This window comes from Nestor notabilis, unplaced genomic scaffold (assembly GCF_000696875.1).
Source record: "Nestor notabilis isolate BGI_N333 unplaced genomic scaffold, ASM69687v1 scaffold30592, whole genome shotgun sequence".
Classification (NCBI taxonomy): domain Eukaryota; kingdom Metazoa; phylum Chordata; class Aves; order Psittaciformes; family Psittacidae; genus Nestor; species Nestor notabilis.
In genome coordinates, this window is record NW_009920384.1 from 26,853 (window position 1) to 44,622 (window position 17,770).

General features: G+C 42.8%; 2 protein-coding genes across 2 annotated transcripts in view; one reads left to right on the forward strand and one right to left on the reverse strand.

The window, feature by feature from the left end:
• Nucleotides 1-3,421, forward strand: part of HAL (histidine ammonia-lyase) — a 14,661-nt gene extending 11,240 nt beyond the window's left edge. The window contains exons 17-20 of the mRNA XM_010010639.1: nt 415-549; nt 1,629-1,737; nt 1,819-1,888; nt 3,275-3,421. Of these exons, the coding sequence (XP_010008941.1) occupies nt 415-549; nt 1,629-1,737; nt 1,819-1,888; nt 3,275-3,421 (461 nt within the window). The remainder of the gene's footprint in view (nt 1-414; nt 550-1,628; nt 1,738-1,818; nt 1,889-3,274) is intronic.
• Nucleotides 3,422-7,331: 3,910 nt separating this feature from the next.
• Nucleotides 7,332-16,685, reverse strand: AMDHD1 (amidohydrolase domain containing 1; the record flags this gene model as incomplete). The annotated part of the gene is made up of 8 exons (XM_010010642.1): nt 7,332-7,440; nt 8,196-8,356; nt 8,770-8,863; nt 11,168-11,292; nt 12,225-12,450; nt 14,657-14,934; nt 15,501-15,565; nt 16,579-16,685. Coding segments are annotated over 8 exons (1,165 nt in total), but the record flags the coding sequence as incomplete, so codon positions are not given.
• Between the last annotated feature and the right edge of the window lie 1,085 nt (nt 16,686-17,770).

Sequence of the window (17,770 nt, forward strand, 5' to 3'; positions counted from 1 at the left end):
AGCGGGGGGAATGAGCGAGCGGCTGCATGGTTCCAAGTTGCCGGCTGGGCTTAAACCACGACACAGGCAAGTCAGGCTTGTATTTCAGTCATGATGTCCGCTCTTTTTCTTCAGTTTCCATCAGGCCTTTGAGTCAGAGCAACCCAACCCTGGAGGTGGGAGAGGAGTGAGCAGTCCTTCTATATTTGGTTAATATTTGCATCTCAAGACTGATACTGGTTACTGTTTTCAGAGGCAGTGGTAATTTTCAAGATGTTTGTTACAAATTAGTCCAGGTAAAACACTGATCCATTCTCAAAAGAGGAGCAATAGTTGGACCTGAGGTGGTGGACAGGGTCTTTGCTCCAGTTTGGCCATCGCTTCTGCTGTCTCGTGCCCATTCTGTCCTACATTCATTGCACTGTTTTCTTGCAGTTTCTGAGAACAAAGCCTTGTGCCACCCCTCTTCTGTCGATTCTCTCTCAACCAGTGCTGCTACAGAGGATCATGTGTCCATGGGAGGATGGGCTGCAAGAAAAGCCTTGAGAGTTATTGAACATGTGGAACAAGGTAAAACTAAAATGCTGATTTCCAGACAGACTTTATATGTGTAACTACATGAAGATATTGGTGCTGTTCTTTTTAGATATATTTTAAGAAAAAAAGGAGTTAATGCACCTGAAAGAACTATCTCAAAAGTATTAAGTACATGCTGGTAAAAACAAGCATTTTGATATTTCTAATAGAAATCAAGTAAATCTAGTGCTAGGTATTTCTTGTGAAACAAAAGTGCTTACTGCAGGACACTTAGCAAAACTTTCCTCTCATGCTTACAAGGACAGATTGCTCTTTTGGTTGGTTGTTTATTTATTTATTTGGCAGATGATGTGCCTACATAGACATGTCAGCTGGTAGTGGAAGAGCAGAGTAATACATGGCACACAAATACTGAACTCACCTACTTAAGTTTTTAAAGCTGAGTGCTCTGAAGACTTAGTTCTTTAGAAACTATTTTTTGTGTGCAGAGAAAAGTTTGAGAAACTGTGTTTCAACAGTGTGCTGAGAAACAGGTTGTCCTAGATCCAGTTGGTTCACTCAGATCCATGGGTGAGTTGGCTTGTGAAAGTGAGGAACTAATGCCAATAATGAATGATATGTGTGAGGTGGCTAGATAAGGTGCAAACTTCTCCAGACAGAAGACTCTCTTCCAGTTCTCTAATTTTACTGGTGCTTCCATGTGGGCTCTTGCAAGCCTCCTAGGCAGAACTTTCTTCTACAGCTCAGGCCCCTTTCTTCTCAGTCCTAAAGAGATTTTCTGATTTATGATGGTCATTAATTTGAGTATTCAAGATAGCCTGGAAGAGATTCCTATGGATTTAAGACTCTAGTGACCAGGAGTTCCTGGCACACTGAACTGCAGAGCACCCAAAATCTGCTTGCTAAAATGCTGGATACTGCTCCCAGCACCATTCATAACACAATCCTGCTGCTGGGCCACCTCTCTAGGGTGTGTGGATCCACTGGTGTGTTCGCATTGCCTGAAACCACGTCATATGATCCAGAATAAATGCCAGGGATAGCTTTGTGAGGGGAAACCTCGCCTTGAGCTAGTCCTGCCAAATACCCCTTTCACTGTCCTGATTTCCTAGTTCTGGCTATTGAGCTGCTCGCAGCCTGCCAGGGCATTGAATTCCTACGCCCTCTGAGAACAACAACCCCATTGGAGAAGGTCTACGACCTTGTGCGCTCCGTTGTGAGGTAAGATCAGATAAACACCTCCCCAGCTGCCACCAGTGGTGGTTAATGTTTGGCCAATGTTCATAATGTGTCTTGTTGCAGGCCTTGGATGAAGGATCGCTTCATGGCCCCAGACATCGAAGCAGCTCACAGGCTGCTTGTGGAGCAGCAGGCAAGTGTGACTTTTGGCACGAGTGGTAGAACCGTCCTGAGGAGCACACTGCATCTCTGCTTTGGAAATAACCCTCTATACAGTCACTGGATGGGCTCACTAAAAGCAGGACTCTGCCTGGGGCAAACCCACCAGATTTCTGGTGTTTGGTTTTCCTTAGTTTTTAGTGGGATAGATTTAGATTTAGTTTAGATTCCTAAACTTGCCCTGTGTACTAAACAGATTACATTATTAAGTCAGGCAGGGTCCAGGCATAAGTCCAACTTTGAATTACTTAAGGGCAGGGTCCTATAACCCCACAAATGTCCACAGAAATCAGCAGCCTCTCCAGATGGTGATCCTCATTCCTGGGGCAGTGAGGGTTCCCCAGCTTTGAGGCCCTTGGGCATGGTCTGGGGCAATAAGGGGACATGGATGAAGGAATAGCCATGGTGAAATGTGTTAACCTGGGCCAAGTGTCTGTATAGCTATGGGATGCATCTATTTTATTTGTTTGTAAAATATAACAGAAGAATTAAAGAAAGTAAGCAAATGGGAGAAGAAACCCCCGCTCTTTTCTTTTTTTTTTTCTTTTCTTTTTCCTTTCCTTTCCTTTCCTTTCCTTTCCTTTCCTTTCCTTTCCTTTCCTTTCCTTTCCTTTCCTTTCCTTTCCTTTCCTTTCCTTTCCTTTCCTTTCCTTTCCTTTCCTTTCCTTTCCTTTCCTTTCCTTTCCTTTCCTTTCCTTTCCTTTCCTTTCCTTTCCTTTCCTTTCCTTTCCTTTCCTTTCCTTTCCTTTCCTTTCCTTTCCTTTCCTTTCCTTTCCTTTCCTTTCCTTTCCTTTCCTTTCCTTTCCTTTCCTTTCCTTTCCTTTCCTTTCCTTTCCTTTCCTTTCCTTTCCTTTCCCTTCCTTTCCTCCTTCTCTTCTCTTCCTGCAGCCCTTAGAGAAAAAAAGACCCAAGAGGCTGTAGAACATTTTGCTTTTCTGCCTTAAAGCCCAGCCACCATCCCTCCTCTTTTAATTTGCCTATGTCAGCTGCTGTTTTGCTTACCCATCCTCTTCATGACCAAGTAGTTCTGTAGCAAGTGATAGTGATCCTCTCCCACCTATTGCACACAGAGCATCAACCTGGTAGCAAGACAAGACACAATGTTTTCACCTTTAATCCTTTCATCTTGTTCCCCCCGGGGCTGTATCTTTTCCTGTCAACTCCATCCATATGCTCTTCCCTAAACCTCACTCTGGCTGCTTCTCTGGTTCTGCTGATCACATACAGCATATCTACATAGGCCTGTAATTCTCATCCATCCCAATAACTTTTCTAACAGGGTTTCCTGAACTTGTGCATTGATGTCTCACCTGACCTTTTGTTTTGCCTTTGACTGCTGTTTCACTTTCTTGTTTTGCAGGTGTGGGAAGTGGCTAAACCTTACATTGAAAAGTACAGGAGGGAACACATCCCTGAATCGAGACCCATTTCACCAACAGCTTTCTCCCTGGGATCGCTGGATCATATGGGTATTTGTCATGACCACAGTCATCAGGATGAACTTTAAGAGAGCAGATCCTTTCCAAGACCTTGCCCAAGGGTGGCTGTTCTACTTGAACTCAATGTGGTTTCTCCAGGTGAACCAAAGGACCTGTCTAGCTCAGGAGCACATACAGATACTGGAGAAATAGCTCACTAGTTTCCTCACATGTGAAAGACAGCCTGTCACGATACTGTGGTTTTGACTGAATTTCCTGAGCTTCTAACACAAAGCATTCTGACTCCTGCGGAAATCAGTGGATGTTTTGTACAGGGCCTCCTGTACTTGTTTTGTCAGCTCTTCTCTTGTTTTCCCCTCCTCTGCGTCAATGATACCAACCAGCCTAGGTTCGATATTCTCACCTTTATTTTTTTCCTTTGACTAACTGCTGTGGTCCCTTTCATTCTGCCTCAAGCAAAATTATCTTTACACTTAATTCTCCTCTCTTTTGCAGATCATGTGTGAGGTACAGGTTCTTGTATAACAGGAGCATTTTTAGAGCAGGTGCTTCGTAAATCAGAAGAGATGTGTGCATGAAAATGCACTTTGGAGATTATTGCTCCAGAACAAAGATGTTGTATTCTGGTGATGGACTACACTTGATGCAGCTTTCCAAGAACTATGGTCTCACGCCTGCAATAAATAAACTGAGGTTTCACATACAACTGCAGCAATCTATTTTTCCTGTCATGTGTGATGATGAAAACGTAAAGCAAAAGCTTAATCTGGAAATAGGAGAGGTGGAACAGGGGCCAAGAAAGCAGAGGGGGAGGAGGAGATGTAGGAGTTGTGGATCTGAACCAGTGCTGAAGCAATAGCACATCTACCCTCCCATGGTTCACCAGCTATCCAAGGGCCCCATCCCCACAGAGGGGCTTGTGTCACAGACTGCTCTATGTTACAATACTGACCTCTATTTTGCAACAGAAGAGTCAGGACTTGGACTTCACGTCATGGTGCAGTGATGACGTGTGAAGACCGGTTAACAAACACCAGCCTTGCCACTACTGACCTGATACTCATGGCTAGAGGGGTTCAGCATGAGCTGGAAATCTCAGGCTGTCAGCTGTGCTGCAAGGGGCAGCAAAAAGTACTAGTATGGGCCTGCCCTTGAGTGTCTGAGAACTGCAGCGTTACATGTGCCCTGAGAAGAGGACCTGTGCCTGTTGGCAACCTGGCCATAAGACCTGGCAACTGGGGTATCTACCCATGGTACGAGAACTTCAGTTCAACTCCTTCCTTCTGCATCTCGTTTGCAACATCTCTGGCCTCTGCCTCTCCCTCAAATGCCAATTCAGTCTCTACCCTTTCATCTGGAGGCTCTGTAGCAGGCATATCCAAATCTCCACCTGAAGCTGTTCCATTCTGTGTAAAATGAGGTATTAATTAAAATCAAGTGTGAGAATGAACAGCCAGGCTTAGAGCTCGTAGGGCCAACATTTGCCTTCAGCCTCATGTTATGGCTAAACCATGTGGTTCCTTCAGCAGCAAAGCCATCAGAAGTTTCCATGTCCCACTCCCAGCCACTGTGGGAGCCAGCACAGTGAAGGTCACTGCTGAAGTGAGCCTTGTTAAAAGCAAAACAAACAAACATCTTCCTGCAGTTCAGTGGGCTGTGCCTTCCCTGGCAGCTGCATGGTGTGGTGGTAACGGTGCCATGGCAGGACCATACCGCCGGAGGTGAGGGAACACTGAAGCCAGCTGCATCACTGAAGTATAACCACATAGCCTAACTGCAAAGCTGCCACTAATTACAGTCCTGGAGCGTACTCCCAAATGGCTACTAGATTTGGCTGGGCTGGTCAGGCAAGCACATGGTTTGAGGTTCCTGTGAGAGCAGAATCCCCTCATGTCGCTAGTTTCAGGCCATGAATGCCTATTCCTGTCCAGCAAAAGAATATTTGAGGTTTTCCTTATGCAATCTTGGGCCCCTGAATGCCTCAGGCACTTCAGAGAGGAGGTGCTAGGCATTGGTTCCACTCACACCACTTTTGGCTGGCTGGGACTATGGGACCACCAGCACGTGCTGCAGCACGGTGGCCTCAGCTTCACACTGTGCCTGTGCAAAGCTGAGAGGCACCGCTCCAGCCACGTGCTCATACCCTGACAGCTTCCCCAGCTGCCTGCTTGGGTGTTATTGATGAAGGCTGTCTTGGGCAGAACAGACCATGCGTTCATACACTTCAGATGTTCTTCCAAGCTCTGTAAGGTCCACACCCACATCTGGTGCAACATCTGCTTGTGGGAAAACACATCCAGTGGCAGGGAGGTCCCTAAAGTGGCAGTAAGGCCATTAAACTGTTTTAAAACTGATTAGTTGGCTAGCCTGGCTCAAAGCATGAACAAAGATACTCTCTGGGGGCTTACATATTTTGGATGCTAACAGATGTGCCCAAAGCTCAGGGAGATCAGGAGGTCATGATAAAGCTCATATGCATTTGTGACAGCTTTCAATTACCTGTTGATCAGAATGAGAATGTTGGCCTTCCTCAGGGGTCTGGTTCACTAAACCACTCTGCTCTGTGCCACAGGTTATGTCATCTGATTGTATTTATAATTCTTTTCAATGTTGAGTTCTTAGTGCTTGTCAGGTGTAGTTTCATGGCTTCACTTTCAGAAAGTGAAGCCTTTTTGTTTCTGAAGCTACCATTTGAAAAGCTGAAGAAAAGCCCGAGCCAGTGTGTGTTCAGAGACCCCCCCCACCCCAGACCATCTACTTAAACACCGCAGCAGCTTGAACTCTCCAGAGCTATATCATCCTTTTTTCAACATGTCTCAATTCCAAATGATGGTAGAAGCCCCAGAAAAAAGAATAAAAATAACAGCTGAAAGGAAAAAGGAGAGCTTTAAAAACCCCAGGATCTTAACTTCTGACATTGCTCTGAGCAGGCGTTGTCATACTCATACTCCACATCAGAAGCACGTTCAAACTTGACGTGTGTTCAAATATGTTTTGTGTTATTTCAGATTCTGGTTAGAATAAATTAAATCATTTTTTTTTGGAACATCAGTATGACACTGCATGTGACTTTTTACATTCCAAGGTAACTGAGATTTTGGAAGTTTGGCTGCACTCATCAGACCTCATTGGGCTAACTGCCTCTAAGAGTGAAGTCTTGGCATCACTTATTTCCAAAAGTAGGCCTGATTCAACCTCTAACTTATAGTGCACTCCAACTTCCAGCAGCGCACTGAGTAGTGTGCCTGCATTTTCCTCTCCTCCTTGTGCCCCTACAGCCCCAGAGGAGCTGATTGATCCTCAGCAGAGGAAGTTGTTGCAGATCAGCTGATGAACAGCACCTTGCTGGGCTCCCAGCTGCTGGCTCCCACTGTTTCAAGGCTACAGAAACCAGGAGATAGGTATTTTGGAGAAGTCAGATACTGGGCTTCCCGGCACAACTCTGGTTCCTGGTGTCTGCTCAGTTTGAGACTGAGCAGACCCAGAAGCTGTGAACACTGCCTCGGGATGATGTGGCCTCCCAGCATTGCCAAGGGTAGTTCCAAATGTCCATATCTGAGCTGCTGGCCCTCTGTCACAGGTCACTCTTCCCAATAAATCTTACCTGGATCCAATCTTCTTCATTCATTGGTGGTTTGTTTGGGTTATTTTAAAATACAGTAAGTTTATAGATTAATAGATTCTATAGATTAATTGTATAAGAAGCCATTTTTGGAAACTCTTATTTCAGAAGGATACAATCAGGAATTATTTTCATGTGGTGGAGAGAAGGACAACAGACATGAACATGCTCCAAATGGGTAATGCTTGGTAAAGTTTATTTCCACAAGAGGGCTGGTAAGGTGAGCAGACAAACAATTTACTGGCACATACAAACCTTATCTGTCTGTTGCTTTGAAATACTCTATGCTAATTTGCTTATAGTAACTTCCTAAATTATCATCATCCTGATTATCATCATTCCTAAATTATCATCTCTCAGTAACTGCTCTCACACCTCTCATTTTGATAGATGACTTTTCCTTTAACTATAACGTAGATGATCAATGCTTCATGTCCCCCAAACTGGTAAATCAAGTGCTCCCACCTAAAAAGACAAGATGTATGAGAATATCCAGACTTGTATAAAACAGGTCACATACCTAGTACACCTGGCAACTATAAAAGATTTGCTTGAACCATGGGAAAACACTATTCCATGTCTACATGTTGACTTCTTTTTGCATGAGTACAGTGAGTTCATGTACAAATGATAGTGATCATCACTACCACTGCAGTGATATGACAATGGGTAATGGCTTTAAACTGAAAGAGGGTAGATCTAGATTAGATATTAGGAAGAAATTCTTGGCTGTGAGAGTGGTGAGACACTGGCACAGGTTGCCCAGTGAAGCTGTGGCTGCCCCATCCCTGGCAGTGTTCAAGGCCAGGTTGGACGGGGTTTGACCAACCTGGTCTAGTGGAAGGTGTCCCTGCCCATGGCAGGGGGATTGAAACTAGATGAGCTTTAAGGGCCCTTCCAACCCAAACCATTCTATGATTCATTTTATGATTCAGAATCAATATAAATTCTTTCCATGATATAAACAGGTATTACTTTTAGATAAGTTGTAATCAGGTGTGGATTATTTGTAATATTAGTGCCAAAAGTCCTAGGCTTTATTTTCCACTGGAGTGATTAAGGAGAGTGAAAGTGGGTCTAAAATGCTAGTGGTATTCCTTTTTTCAGACGAAAGTAACTTCTAAAGCAGGAGGAGTTCACTGACATCTCCGCTATCCAAACATGGTGAAAACCAGTTCCTTATGTTAAATCACATTTCAGATGGCAACAGAAGAACAAACCTTGATGAATTTATGATCACAAGATCCCCCTGCTTGCCCGTCTCTATGGAGCCATGCGTATCCGATTTTCCCAGAGAATAAGCTGCATTAATGGTGGCAGCTGCCAGTGCTTCATTCATTGACATCTTCATGTTTACACAGGCCAGATGCATCACCACAGGCTAGTAGACAAGTTAAGTGGAAAATGGGAGTTATGAGTAACACAAATAAAGCTGTTCATGCCTCAAATCCCTAAGCACTCCTCCCTCCTTGTGCAACAGAAGGAGTTGTCCTGTGTAACATAAGCCTTGCCAGCTCCAAAATGAGAATTCTAAAATCAGGAACTTTGAGAGCCTTTTTGATAAGCCTCTCAGTGCATATGAAGAATAGAACCCCTTCTGGTTTCAAGAATTGCTGTCAAAAACTACCAACACACATCAATAAGCATGAGCAGTTGTCTAAGGGGGGGATACAGCTCTCTTTGCAGATACAAAGACTGTCTTAAGCATGCAAGACATAAATTCATCTATACACAAGTTGTCCTAGTAAGAGATTGCATAATTTTGTGGTGTCTTAAGTATGAAAAATAGCTTACCATTGAAAAACAGTATGCATTAGGATTAAAGTCACTGCCAAGAGCAACTATAACTCCCTCTTCTAACATTTTTCTAGCTTGAGGTTGCTTCAGTCTATTGGGAAAAAGACACTTGTCAGTACAATTCACTTTGTTATTATGTGATGATTTACAAAAGCAAAAGCCATCAGTTGGTTTGGCTACATTCATGCCTTCAGTTACACTAATCCTTTTGGAGATGAAAGCCCAGATTCACCTCTTGGCTCTCTACCTATCACCCTATGGACAGAAAGAGTGGGAAGTGTGATCCCTTGCTTTTGAAGTACCATGTGGGAGCAGCCAGTATCAGCCATTAAGCTCCAGGCCACTGAAATTCTGGTATTTATCCAGACTCAGCCACTTCAGGATTTACTATGTGAAAATCTTCATTTCTCAAAGAAGTGATTTCTAGTCCTTTCAGCTTCAAAGACAGGCTCCCAAATACTTGCCACAAGCAATGCAGTAGCCCCTTCCCAAGCCTGTTGGCAATCTGAAATGTTAAGTTGGGGCTGTGAACTTAAATTTGTATGTATTAGAGGATTTTCTCACTTAGCACTGTTAATATGAAAGGTGTCTTCAATTATTTCAATATCTAGAATAGCCATTTCAGAACTCTTCAGCCATTGGATTAATCTGGAAAGGTGTTTGCAAGGCTGGGCACTAGGAAATACACTAAGAAGCTTTAGCCATAGTTGCTGTAAAGCCAATAACGCCAAACACCATGTCCAGAAATAAAGCAGTGTAACAATACAAATGAAACATCAGAGTGACTGCTGCTCAGAAAGTAGTATTAAGAGCACTGCAGTTAAGAGAAAAGAACAATAAACCAGGTCTTGATGAAGTACTTACATTGGGTATAAGACAATCCTCTCCCTACAGAAGCCTCTTAGCAGATTTGTGATAACATGATGCTCTGAGACTTAACTGTGTTTAAAAGGATTTCTCTGAAGTGCCGTGCCCTGCGTCCTTCCAGGCTCTGCATGCCCTGCTGTGCTCTGCTGCCAGGCTCCTTAGGAGCACTGCAGGCAACAGTTAGCAAGGGACAAAATGAGAGTGTGCTTACCACTAAACAACTCTCTCGCTGTGCTCTTCCGCCCAGCTCTGGCCAGCCGGTGAAGGAGCCCTGGCCTCTACTGCTTTTCAGACCAGGGAACAGTGTAGGGGCAGGACCTGCCGAGGTCTGAGCTCTCATAACGCGTACTGAGCTGAAGGAGGCCAGCAAAGGATGTATATAACCTCACAGCAACTTCTCATACACTGCACAGCTTTCAGACCTCTAGTACTACCTAACGAGTATCTCGTTCATGGCTTCTTCATTTTTAGAGTGTATTAGACTGGGAGTCTTGTGTTCAGTAAACAGTGCGCTGTACGCTGCAACAAATGAGGCCTCATTTCCTATGGCTTGTTGTTATCCCAATCTTAGTCTGATCCTGAGGTTATAAACTTTCCACTGCATGGAGTCTCTGGAGTAACCTGTGAGTTATAGCCGCAGCCCTTTCCACAGATGGCTGCATCTCTGTTGTCTCCTTTATCTCCCTGTCTGGGATCAGTTTGCAGGACCACACGTCCTCCCTGGGATCTGTCTTCTGGCAGTGCATGTAGCTGCGATCAGCCAGTGGTTCAAAAGCACTGGTGCAGGGCACAAACAGGTAGCCACAAATACAAACACAAGCATGGTTACAGGCATGAGCACAGGTGGCAATGGCACTCGCAAAGCAGGCTGTTGAAAATAAACCAAAACCAGGTCTCTTCACAGGAGGGAAGGTATTATTGGGTCATGGTCCTCATCATCTAGTTGGCTTATTTTGGCCATTAGGGGTAAGAAGGTGATCCACCTGTGCTTATCTGTAATATCAGCATAGGAAAACAGTGTTCTTAAGGAGATTCTGCTCAGTATTACCTGGGAAAAATCAGATGATGTCTTTAAATGCTACCCACAATCTTTCAGTTCTTTTGATAACTGATGGATTCATTTCCCAGCAAAACCATTTGCAAGAGAGCAAATATATATACTGCAGATAAAATTTGCCTGAAAAGTAGCCAACTCAGTTTTCAAAGTCTAAATGGATGAAAGAAAACCAGTCCAGTTTTCTTCTTGAATACCTGATTATTACCTCACCCTGTCATAAGCTGTTGTTGACTGAATCACTCCAAATCTCCTGTTACGCTTCTCAAAAGTAGGATATCACCTTATTATTAAGAATTTCCACCAGAAACAAGACCTAAGTAGGCTCATGCAGCTCTTTGTATTTGTGATTGTCTTCGCTGATCAAGTCTGATCCTTGAGGCATAGATACAAGCTTATGTTTTTACATTAAAAGACCCTAAAACCAAACAGTTTTGCTGTTACGAAAGTCTTCCACCAAACTAGTGGCCTTACCGTAGCATGTAGGCAGTTGTTGGTAAAAGGACAGCAGCGCACTTAGCTCTTGCCATCGCCCTGATACCTTCATCACTGACTTCTTCCAAGTGGCTGATAGCCCGGGCTCCAAGTTCAGCTCCAAGCTAAGCAATTAATTCTCAAGTAATTCAGTAAAACAATGTTGTTTGCAATTGACTGGAGGAGACAACTCACTACTAATGTAAAATTTACTAAACAAAAAATCATAAAGAATGCTTGAAAGAACAAATGGAATACGGAGACAAAATATTTGTTAATTTACTGCAGAAGTTGTCCACAAAAAGGTATTAACCATCCATTTAGCGGAAACTTACCTTCAGTGGTGTTTTCAGCCACCTAACAGGCAAACTATGGGACAGCTATGGATAAATTCTTTATCAACTCCTGTTCACAAAGTAACCAGCAGAAAACAGTTGACAAAACTGACACTGGCTGCAGAACTAGTAGTGCGACTGCTGCCTTCAACAGTGAAGCACCAAAAAGGCTTTTATGATCAATCAAGATTTCTTGGTTTTGTTTTTTTTTGTTTTGTTTTTTAATAAAGCAGAGAATAACTTGAGCAGACCCCACTGGAAGGAAGCAATATTTAAATAATGGTGAAACATGGTCTCAGAGTGACTTTCTATGTCAATATATTTAGGAGCCTGTTCCTGACTAAACTTTCTCTCTGAGTGCATCACTGCACATCCGACTTGGTGCTGCTAACAGAGCATTTAAGGAAAAAAGATTTTTCAAGTTGCTGTTGGGTTCACAGATATCCACCTTCCCAGTCTGTACCCCCTGAGGAAGATAAGCAAAGTCAATGTTTGATTAGGCAGAGCATGTCAGTCACAGAGGTCAAGGCTTCCTCCAATGTCCTTAACTCCAAAGCCACACAAGGGCTGCACTTTCTGTCGTCTGATAGTAGATGTCTATGAATGGCCTATTTTATAAAGCCTTAGAAAAGAAAACCCCCATTTTGAAAATTGTAATTCTTCCAAAGATTCAGCTCTTGCAAGAGCAGAAATGGCTTCACTGAATGTTAACAAAGACATACCTCAGCAGATTTCATCGGGTGGAGTTCATCACCATGGAAGTTAATCTGTAACCCTATATCTTTTCCAGCTTGAAGAATTCTTCTAGTAGACTCCAGATCAAAGACTCCCTTCTCACAGAACACATCTATATTGTTAACATGTATTTCACCAGTTAGTTTGAGTTCTTTCAGTTTAGGGAGATGGTTATTGATAATGTCATCTGTGGCTTCAGCAGCAGTTTTCCCTCTAGTGAAAGGAAAATGTTAGGGAGCCATAAGAATAACATCCTTGAAGTCTGGCAAACACTCAAATCATACATGCAATTACTAGACCGTTTAGAAAATGATGCAAATACAAATCACTCAAAACCCCCTCAGATTAAAAATCTAAAACTACTGTAATTTACATATTCTCAAATAGGAATTACTTTCCAGTCAAAGAACATTAAAATGTATTACTATACATTTTTTATAAGGTGGCTACCTTGGTGGCAAGACATGGATATTTTAAAACAAAGTCTGCTTTCCTATCTTCTGACCTCCTTATACTGTATCCTAAACCACAACTATTTAAAATATGTCAGTAATTATTTAAATACATTAAATGGTATTCATGCATTATGTTTATGCAAGGATCAAAGCTCAAAGGGGATGTGCAGCACAAATCATTGTTTTAAATTTACCTCTCATCCTTTTGCATTATTCAGAGTGATACCTAGGTACTGCTCCTAAATCAGAGGGGCCTCCCAAGGTTCAATTTGCCAAAGTCAGATCTGTTTACAAATACCCTATTACACAGATATAACCCAGAAGAGATCAGTAAATGCCTTTGAAAGAGCCAACAATCCCAAAATGTGCAGTTGAGTTAGTATTTTGCAATTTTAAGATCTGAAGGTAAGTGGAACACTGCAGCTAAATGTCTGTGACATCTCAATCCCCATTTCGGGCACAGACTGGCATTATACAGGTGCCACACGTGAGAGTCTTACAGTGGCAGTAAATTCAAGAAGCCAGATTCTGCTTGGATTTATAAACAAGGTTGTACAGTTATAAAGCAGAGCAGAACCCGGTTATGGCCCTTATTTTGTTCACCTCTCACTGAAATAGTCATTGGGGTTGCCCAGGCTTTTACCACACCAAAATTCCTCCCTTCTTTTACTCAGCAGCCTTTGGAGGAATTTGGACTGAAAGATTAGGAGTGGAGCCAAGACAAAACAGAGGGAAACACAAGTCTTAGTTTCACTTTTTGAGGGAACATAATACCCAAAATTGCAAAACAATCATTGTTTTAATGCAAGAGACTTTTGCTCAGGAAATCAGTTTGAAAATATTTACCTAAAGATGGAAAGGACTCAGTGAACCCTTGTCAATGAAAAATTAAAAAAAAAAACAGGATCAGACATTCCTAAACCCATGAATTTGATTCAAAATGACAACTAGAGGGATCATCAGTTATTTCTTTGTCCCCCTGCTGTAAGTTTTCTAGATTCAACTCCTGAAGAACTGCAGATACTCCGAGTCTGGAAGTTCTAAGGCTGGAAACAATTTTTAAAAGCAATACACAGGAGCAAGCATCGCTTTAAACAGAGCAGCCTTATTTTTCTCTAGGGTAGTCCAGAATAAAGTAGCTTGCACCTTTTCGTGCATACTTCAGTAAGTGCTGCCTATTGCTAGTGCACTATATCATAGTGCCACAGAAACTGAAAGATGATAGATTAGCTCTTTAGAAGAATTTATTCATTATGAGGGTGATGAGACATGGGAACAGTTTCCACAGAGAAGCTGTGGCTGCCCCATCCCTGGCAGTGTTTAAGGCCAGGCTGGACGGGGCTTGGAGCAACCTGGTCTAGTGGAATGTGTCCCTGCCCATAGCAGGGGGTTGGAACTAGATGATCTTTAAGGTCCTTCCAATCAATCATAGGGAAAACATGTCAAAGTGAGAAAGTTTTGTTACAGTATTTCTACTTGAGCCAATAGTTGTGTTAAGCACATTTACTTCAATCTTCTACTCATCACATACCTGTAAGACGTGTGCATTTCCCCATTGCATGGAAGCATAATTAAGGTTTTTTAACTGAGGTATATAAGGATCAAATAAAGCATTTATTCCTCTTAGCTGATTAAAATAAAAGCTCATGGCAGAGACTAAGAGTAACAGCAAACCCAAGCAGAAGAACTCTCTCTATAGGAAACCCTGTTACGTTCCATGTTATGTTCAGTGTGAGCATCTGCTGGAGGCAAGGATTCTATGCTAAACTTAAGCTGGCATTAAATAATGCTACCCTGTCTTCCTTCAAATTAGAATTTAACAAAGCCTTCTGAAATACTGGCTATTGTTTCAAATAACGTATTTGAGGAGGGCTGGGAAGAAGAAATGTTTCTGAAAACAATGGCCAAATTTCAATGCAAAGCAGTAATATTTAAGAAAAGCAAGAAAACCCAAGTCATATTACTTTGGCACAGAATGAGCTCCACAGTACGTTGAGGAAATGCCGATATCCATGGACTGCTTAGCACGTTCAATCACCCTCAGCATTTTAAGCTCTGTTTCTAAGTTTAAGCCATATCCGCTCTTGCACTCGACCAGCGTGGATCCTGCTCTGCGCATGCGTTCGAGTCGGTGTTTGAATGTACTGAACAGCTCTTCTTCTGTGGCCTTCTGAGTGTGTTCTACAGTAAAATGTATTCCTCCCCCAGCCTCATGGATCTCCATATAGGATGCACCTGCCAGCTTGGGGGACAAAAGAGAACAAAACCCAACACCCCCATCCAATCAGCTGTTAAATGCGTATGTTCTATCCAAGGGATTCTGCAGAGTGCCTCGAGGACTCTTTGCAAAGAGAAAAAGTGAGGCAAAAACCAGAAATTGCCATTAATTCTTCCTCCCTCCCCCTCCTTTTCTCTCTCCCTTCCACTTGGGTGAAGAAATTATGTAAGAAGCGACATAAAGAGAATTACTTTGAAGATTTGCTTCCCCCTAAGCCCAAGGGGAAAACTTACTTCTAGCTCAAAAAGTCATTTATATGGAAAAAAGGCGGGGGGGGAGAAGTCAAGATTTAGATGGTATAGAAGGTGGCACTTCCTGTATTACTTCAATTAGTACAAAAAAATCAAGGCTGGCTGCAAAGGCTACAATTACACTCCCCTCTCAGACTACTAGTCTGATGATTCAAAAATCATCCCTCCTTAGATTATATATATTTTTCTACAAATGAACAATGGGATTCACTGAAATTTATGTGTAAAAAAACAAAAAAAGAGGAAGAAAAATCCAGCTGTGTAATTTTATGCCATTACCTTCATTGCAAACTCATGAACCCTATCACCAGCCCACACTGGATGTGTATGTGCATCTACCAGGCCTAAAGAAAACAAAGTAAACGTACACTCACTTTATTTCACTGTGTAAGAGAAAAGGTTATGGACATGCAAGCAAATTAAACAGACAGCAGAAGCTCCCCTATAAGGTCTCTATTAGTCAGAGAAAAAGAAAAATCCAACCAGTCCAAAATCTAGGATTTTCTTCAAAGGCTGTTAATTTTCTTTCAGTTCTTTTAGGTGTGACATGATATGCAAAATGTCTCTAGGTAAGTGCATCAGTTTCTGAGTTTTTCACAGTGTTTTGGTGACATTTTCAAACTCTGGCAGAAATTATAAATGACAAACTTTGAAAGAGTTCACTAGACTTTAAATCTGTATTCTGTGAAAAACCAAACTGCTTAGGCTAGGCTTAGTATGCCAGCGCTTACTCTAGCAATAGTCCACTTACTCCAGCAGGAGCTTTATCTACAAGCTGTGAAAGTAACACTACTGAATTCCCAAGGCCATTGCAAACCAAACAGAGGTCTAACAGCTTGTGTGCTGACAGCACTTGCAAAGTTCAACATGCAATAGACTTGCCCAGGTTTATTTTCCGTCAGGTGAAGTTGCAGAGTGTGTGACTTAAAATCTTGTGCTGCCCTTTTTTTTCCAACTGGCCATGGGCAGGATGGAGAGACTGAGCTCTGTGGCTGAACGGCTGATGGGCAGAAAGGGTATGGAAAAGAGAGCTGAATCTGAAAAGTCACTACGTAGCCCAGCTATGTTGCCATTGTGACCTGTCATAGAGGAACAGATCTTAAAACGAAACAAGAGGAGACAGAGCTCTATCATGAAGCCCAAAAGGACCATCTGAAGTGCTATTTTCTCCTTGCAGCACTCCTGATGAGGAAGTGATGGTACTCTGCCCCAGCACAAGATACTATCAAACCACTGCTGAATACAGAGGAAAAAAGGCTGGAGGAACATTTAGAACGTGTGTTAACACACTTGAGTACTTTGTCTCTAAGCACTTGCCACAATTCAGCACTGCATCATTATGAACAAATACACGTACCTGGTAACACACACTTCCCAGAGCAGTCAATTATTCTTTCAAATGTTGCTCCTGAAAACTGCCTGCGAATCACATCTGCCTGGCCCACAGCTTTGATACAACCATCTCTGCGAACAACAGACAATGGACAAGGGAAGTGTGAGCCTGCTGAAAAGTCCAGTGCTCAGCGACAGAGCTCCTGGAGCAGCAGCTCTCTGAAAGCATGGATAGGGACCTTCAGCAGGGCTGAAGATGCGCACGGGAAGCGGTTTGCTGATTTTACAGATACACAGAAAACAATGGGGTAATGCCATGCATTTAAAGTTGTTTGTCTTAACGCTTGTCATGCCCTCTGCTTAGATCCCTCAGGACTCTTGGTACTCTTTTGTTAGCACTTCTGCTAGACAACATTATTTTTCCCTTGTGGATCAGCAGATACACAGCAGTCCTCCAGCAAGTATCTGCAGGGCACTCTTCCCCTAATGGCAATCAAACTGTCATCACCAGCCTCCACTGCCTGGCCCTGAATCATATCCTCATGCCCTTGGAAGCCATGGGGATAAACAGCAGTTTTCTCCCAGTGGAGCTTCACTTGAGGGATCCCCTCCAGCCATGCATGGAGCTCCACTTCACCTACACAAGAGGGGTCCCCTGGGCATGTGCAACACCTCTGTTCTCGAAGCCTTGCCTTCCTCCAGCTCTGTTCCAGCTACTGGAACAGCAACTGGGAGCCATCATGGAAACCTCAGTGAAGTTGCCTCTGTGCTACACAGCAGAATTTTTAAGATGCAAAGAGCATTTAGAGCATTTTAAAATGGCAGAGATGTAATTATATAAGTTAATTATTAACTGTAATTTCATTAATTACACTAATTGTTCATACCATTGCTATTAGTTCATGTCAGTTCACTTAGAATGCAGAGGGAGAAGAGGGTAGCTGCAGTAGTCAAAAGAACAAGTTATCTTCAGGAGGCTGGAAGTGCAAACATGTCATGGTAATGGAAGTTATCAGGACATTGATAGAAATAGTCAAAATTATTTATTACTTGAAGACAGGCTCAGAGATTTGGGCTTGTTCAGCCTGAAGGAGAGAAGGCTCCTTCCAGAATCTAAAGGGGGCTACAAGAAAGCTGGAGAGGAACTTTTTACAAGCGCATGTACTGACAGGACAAAGGGGGAACTGCTTTAAACTGACAGAGGGTAGATTTACATT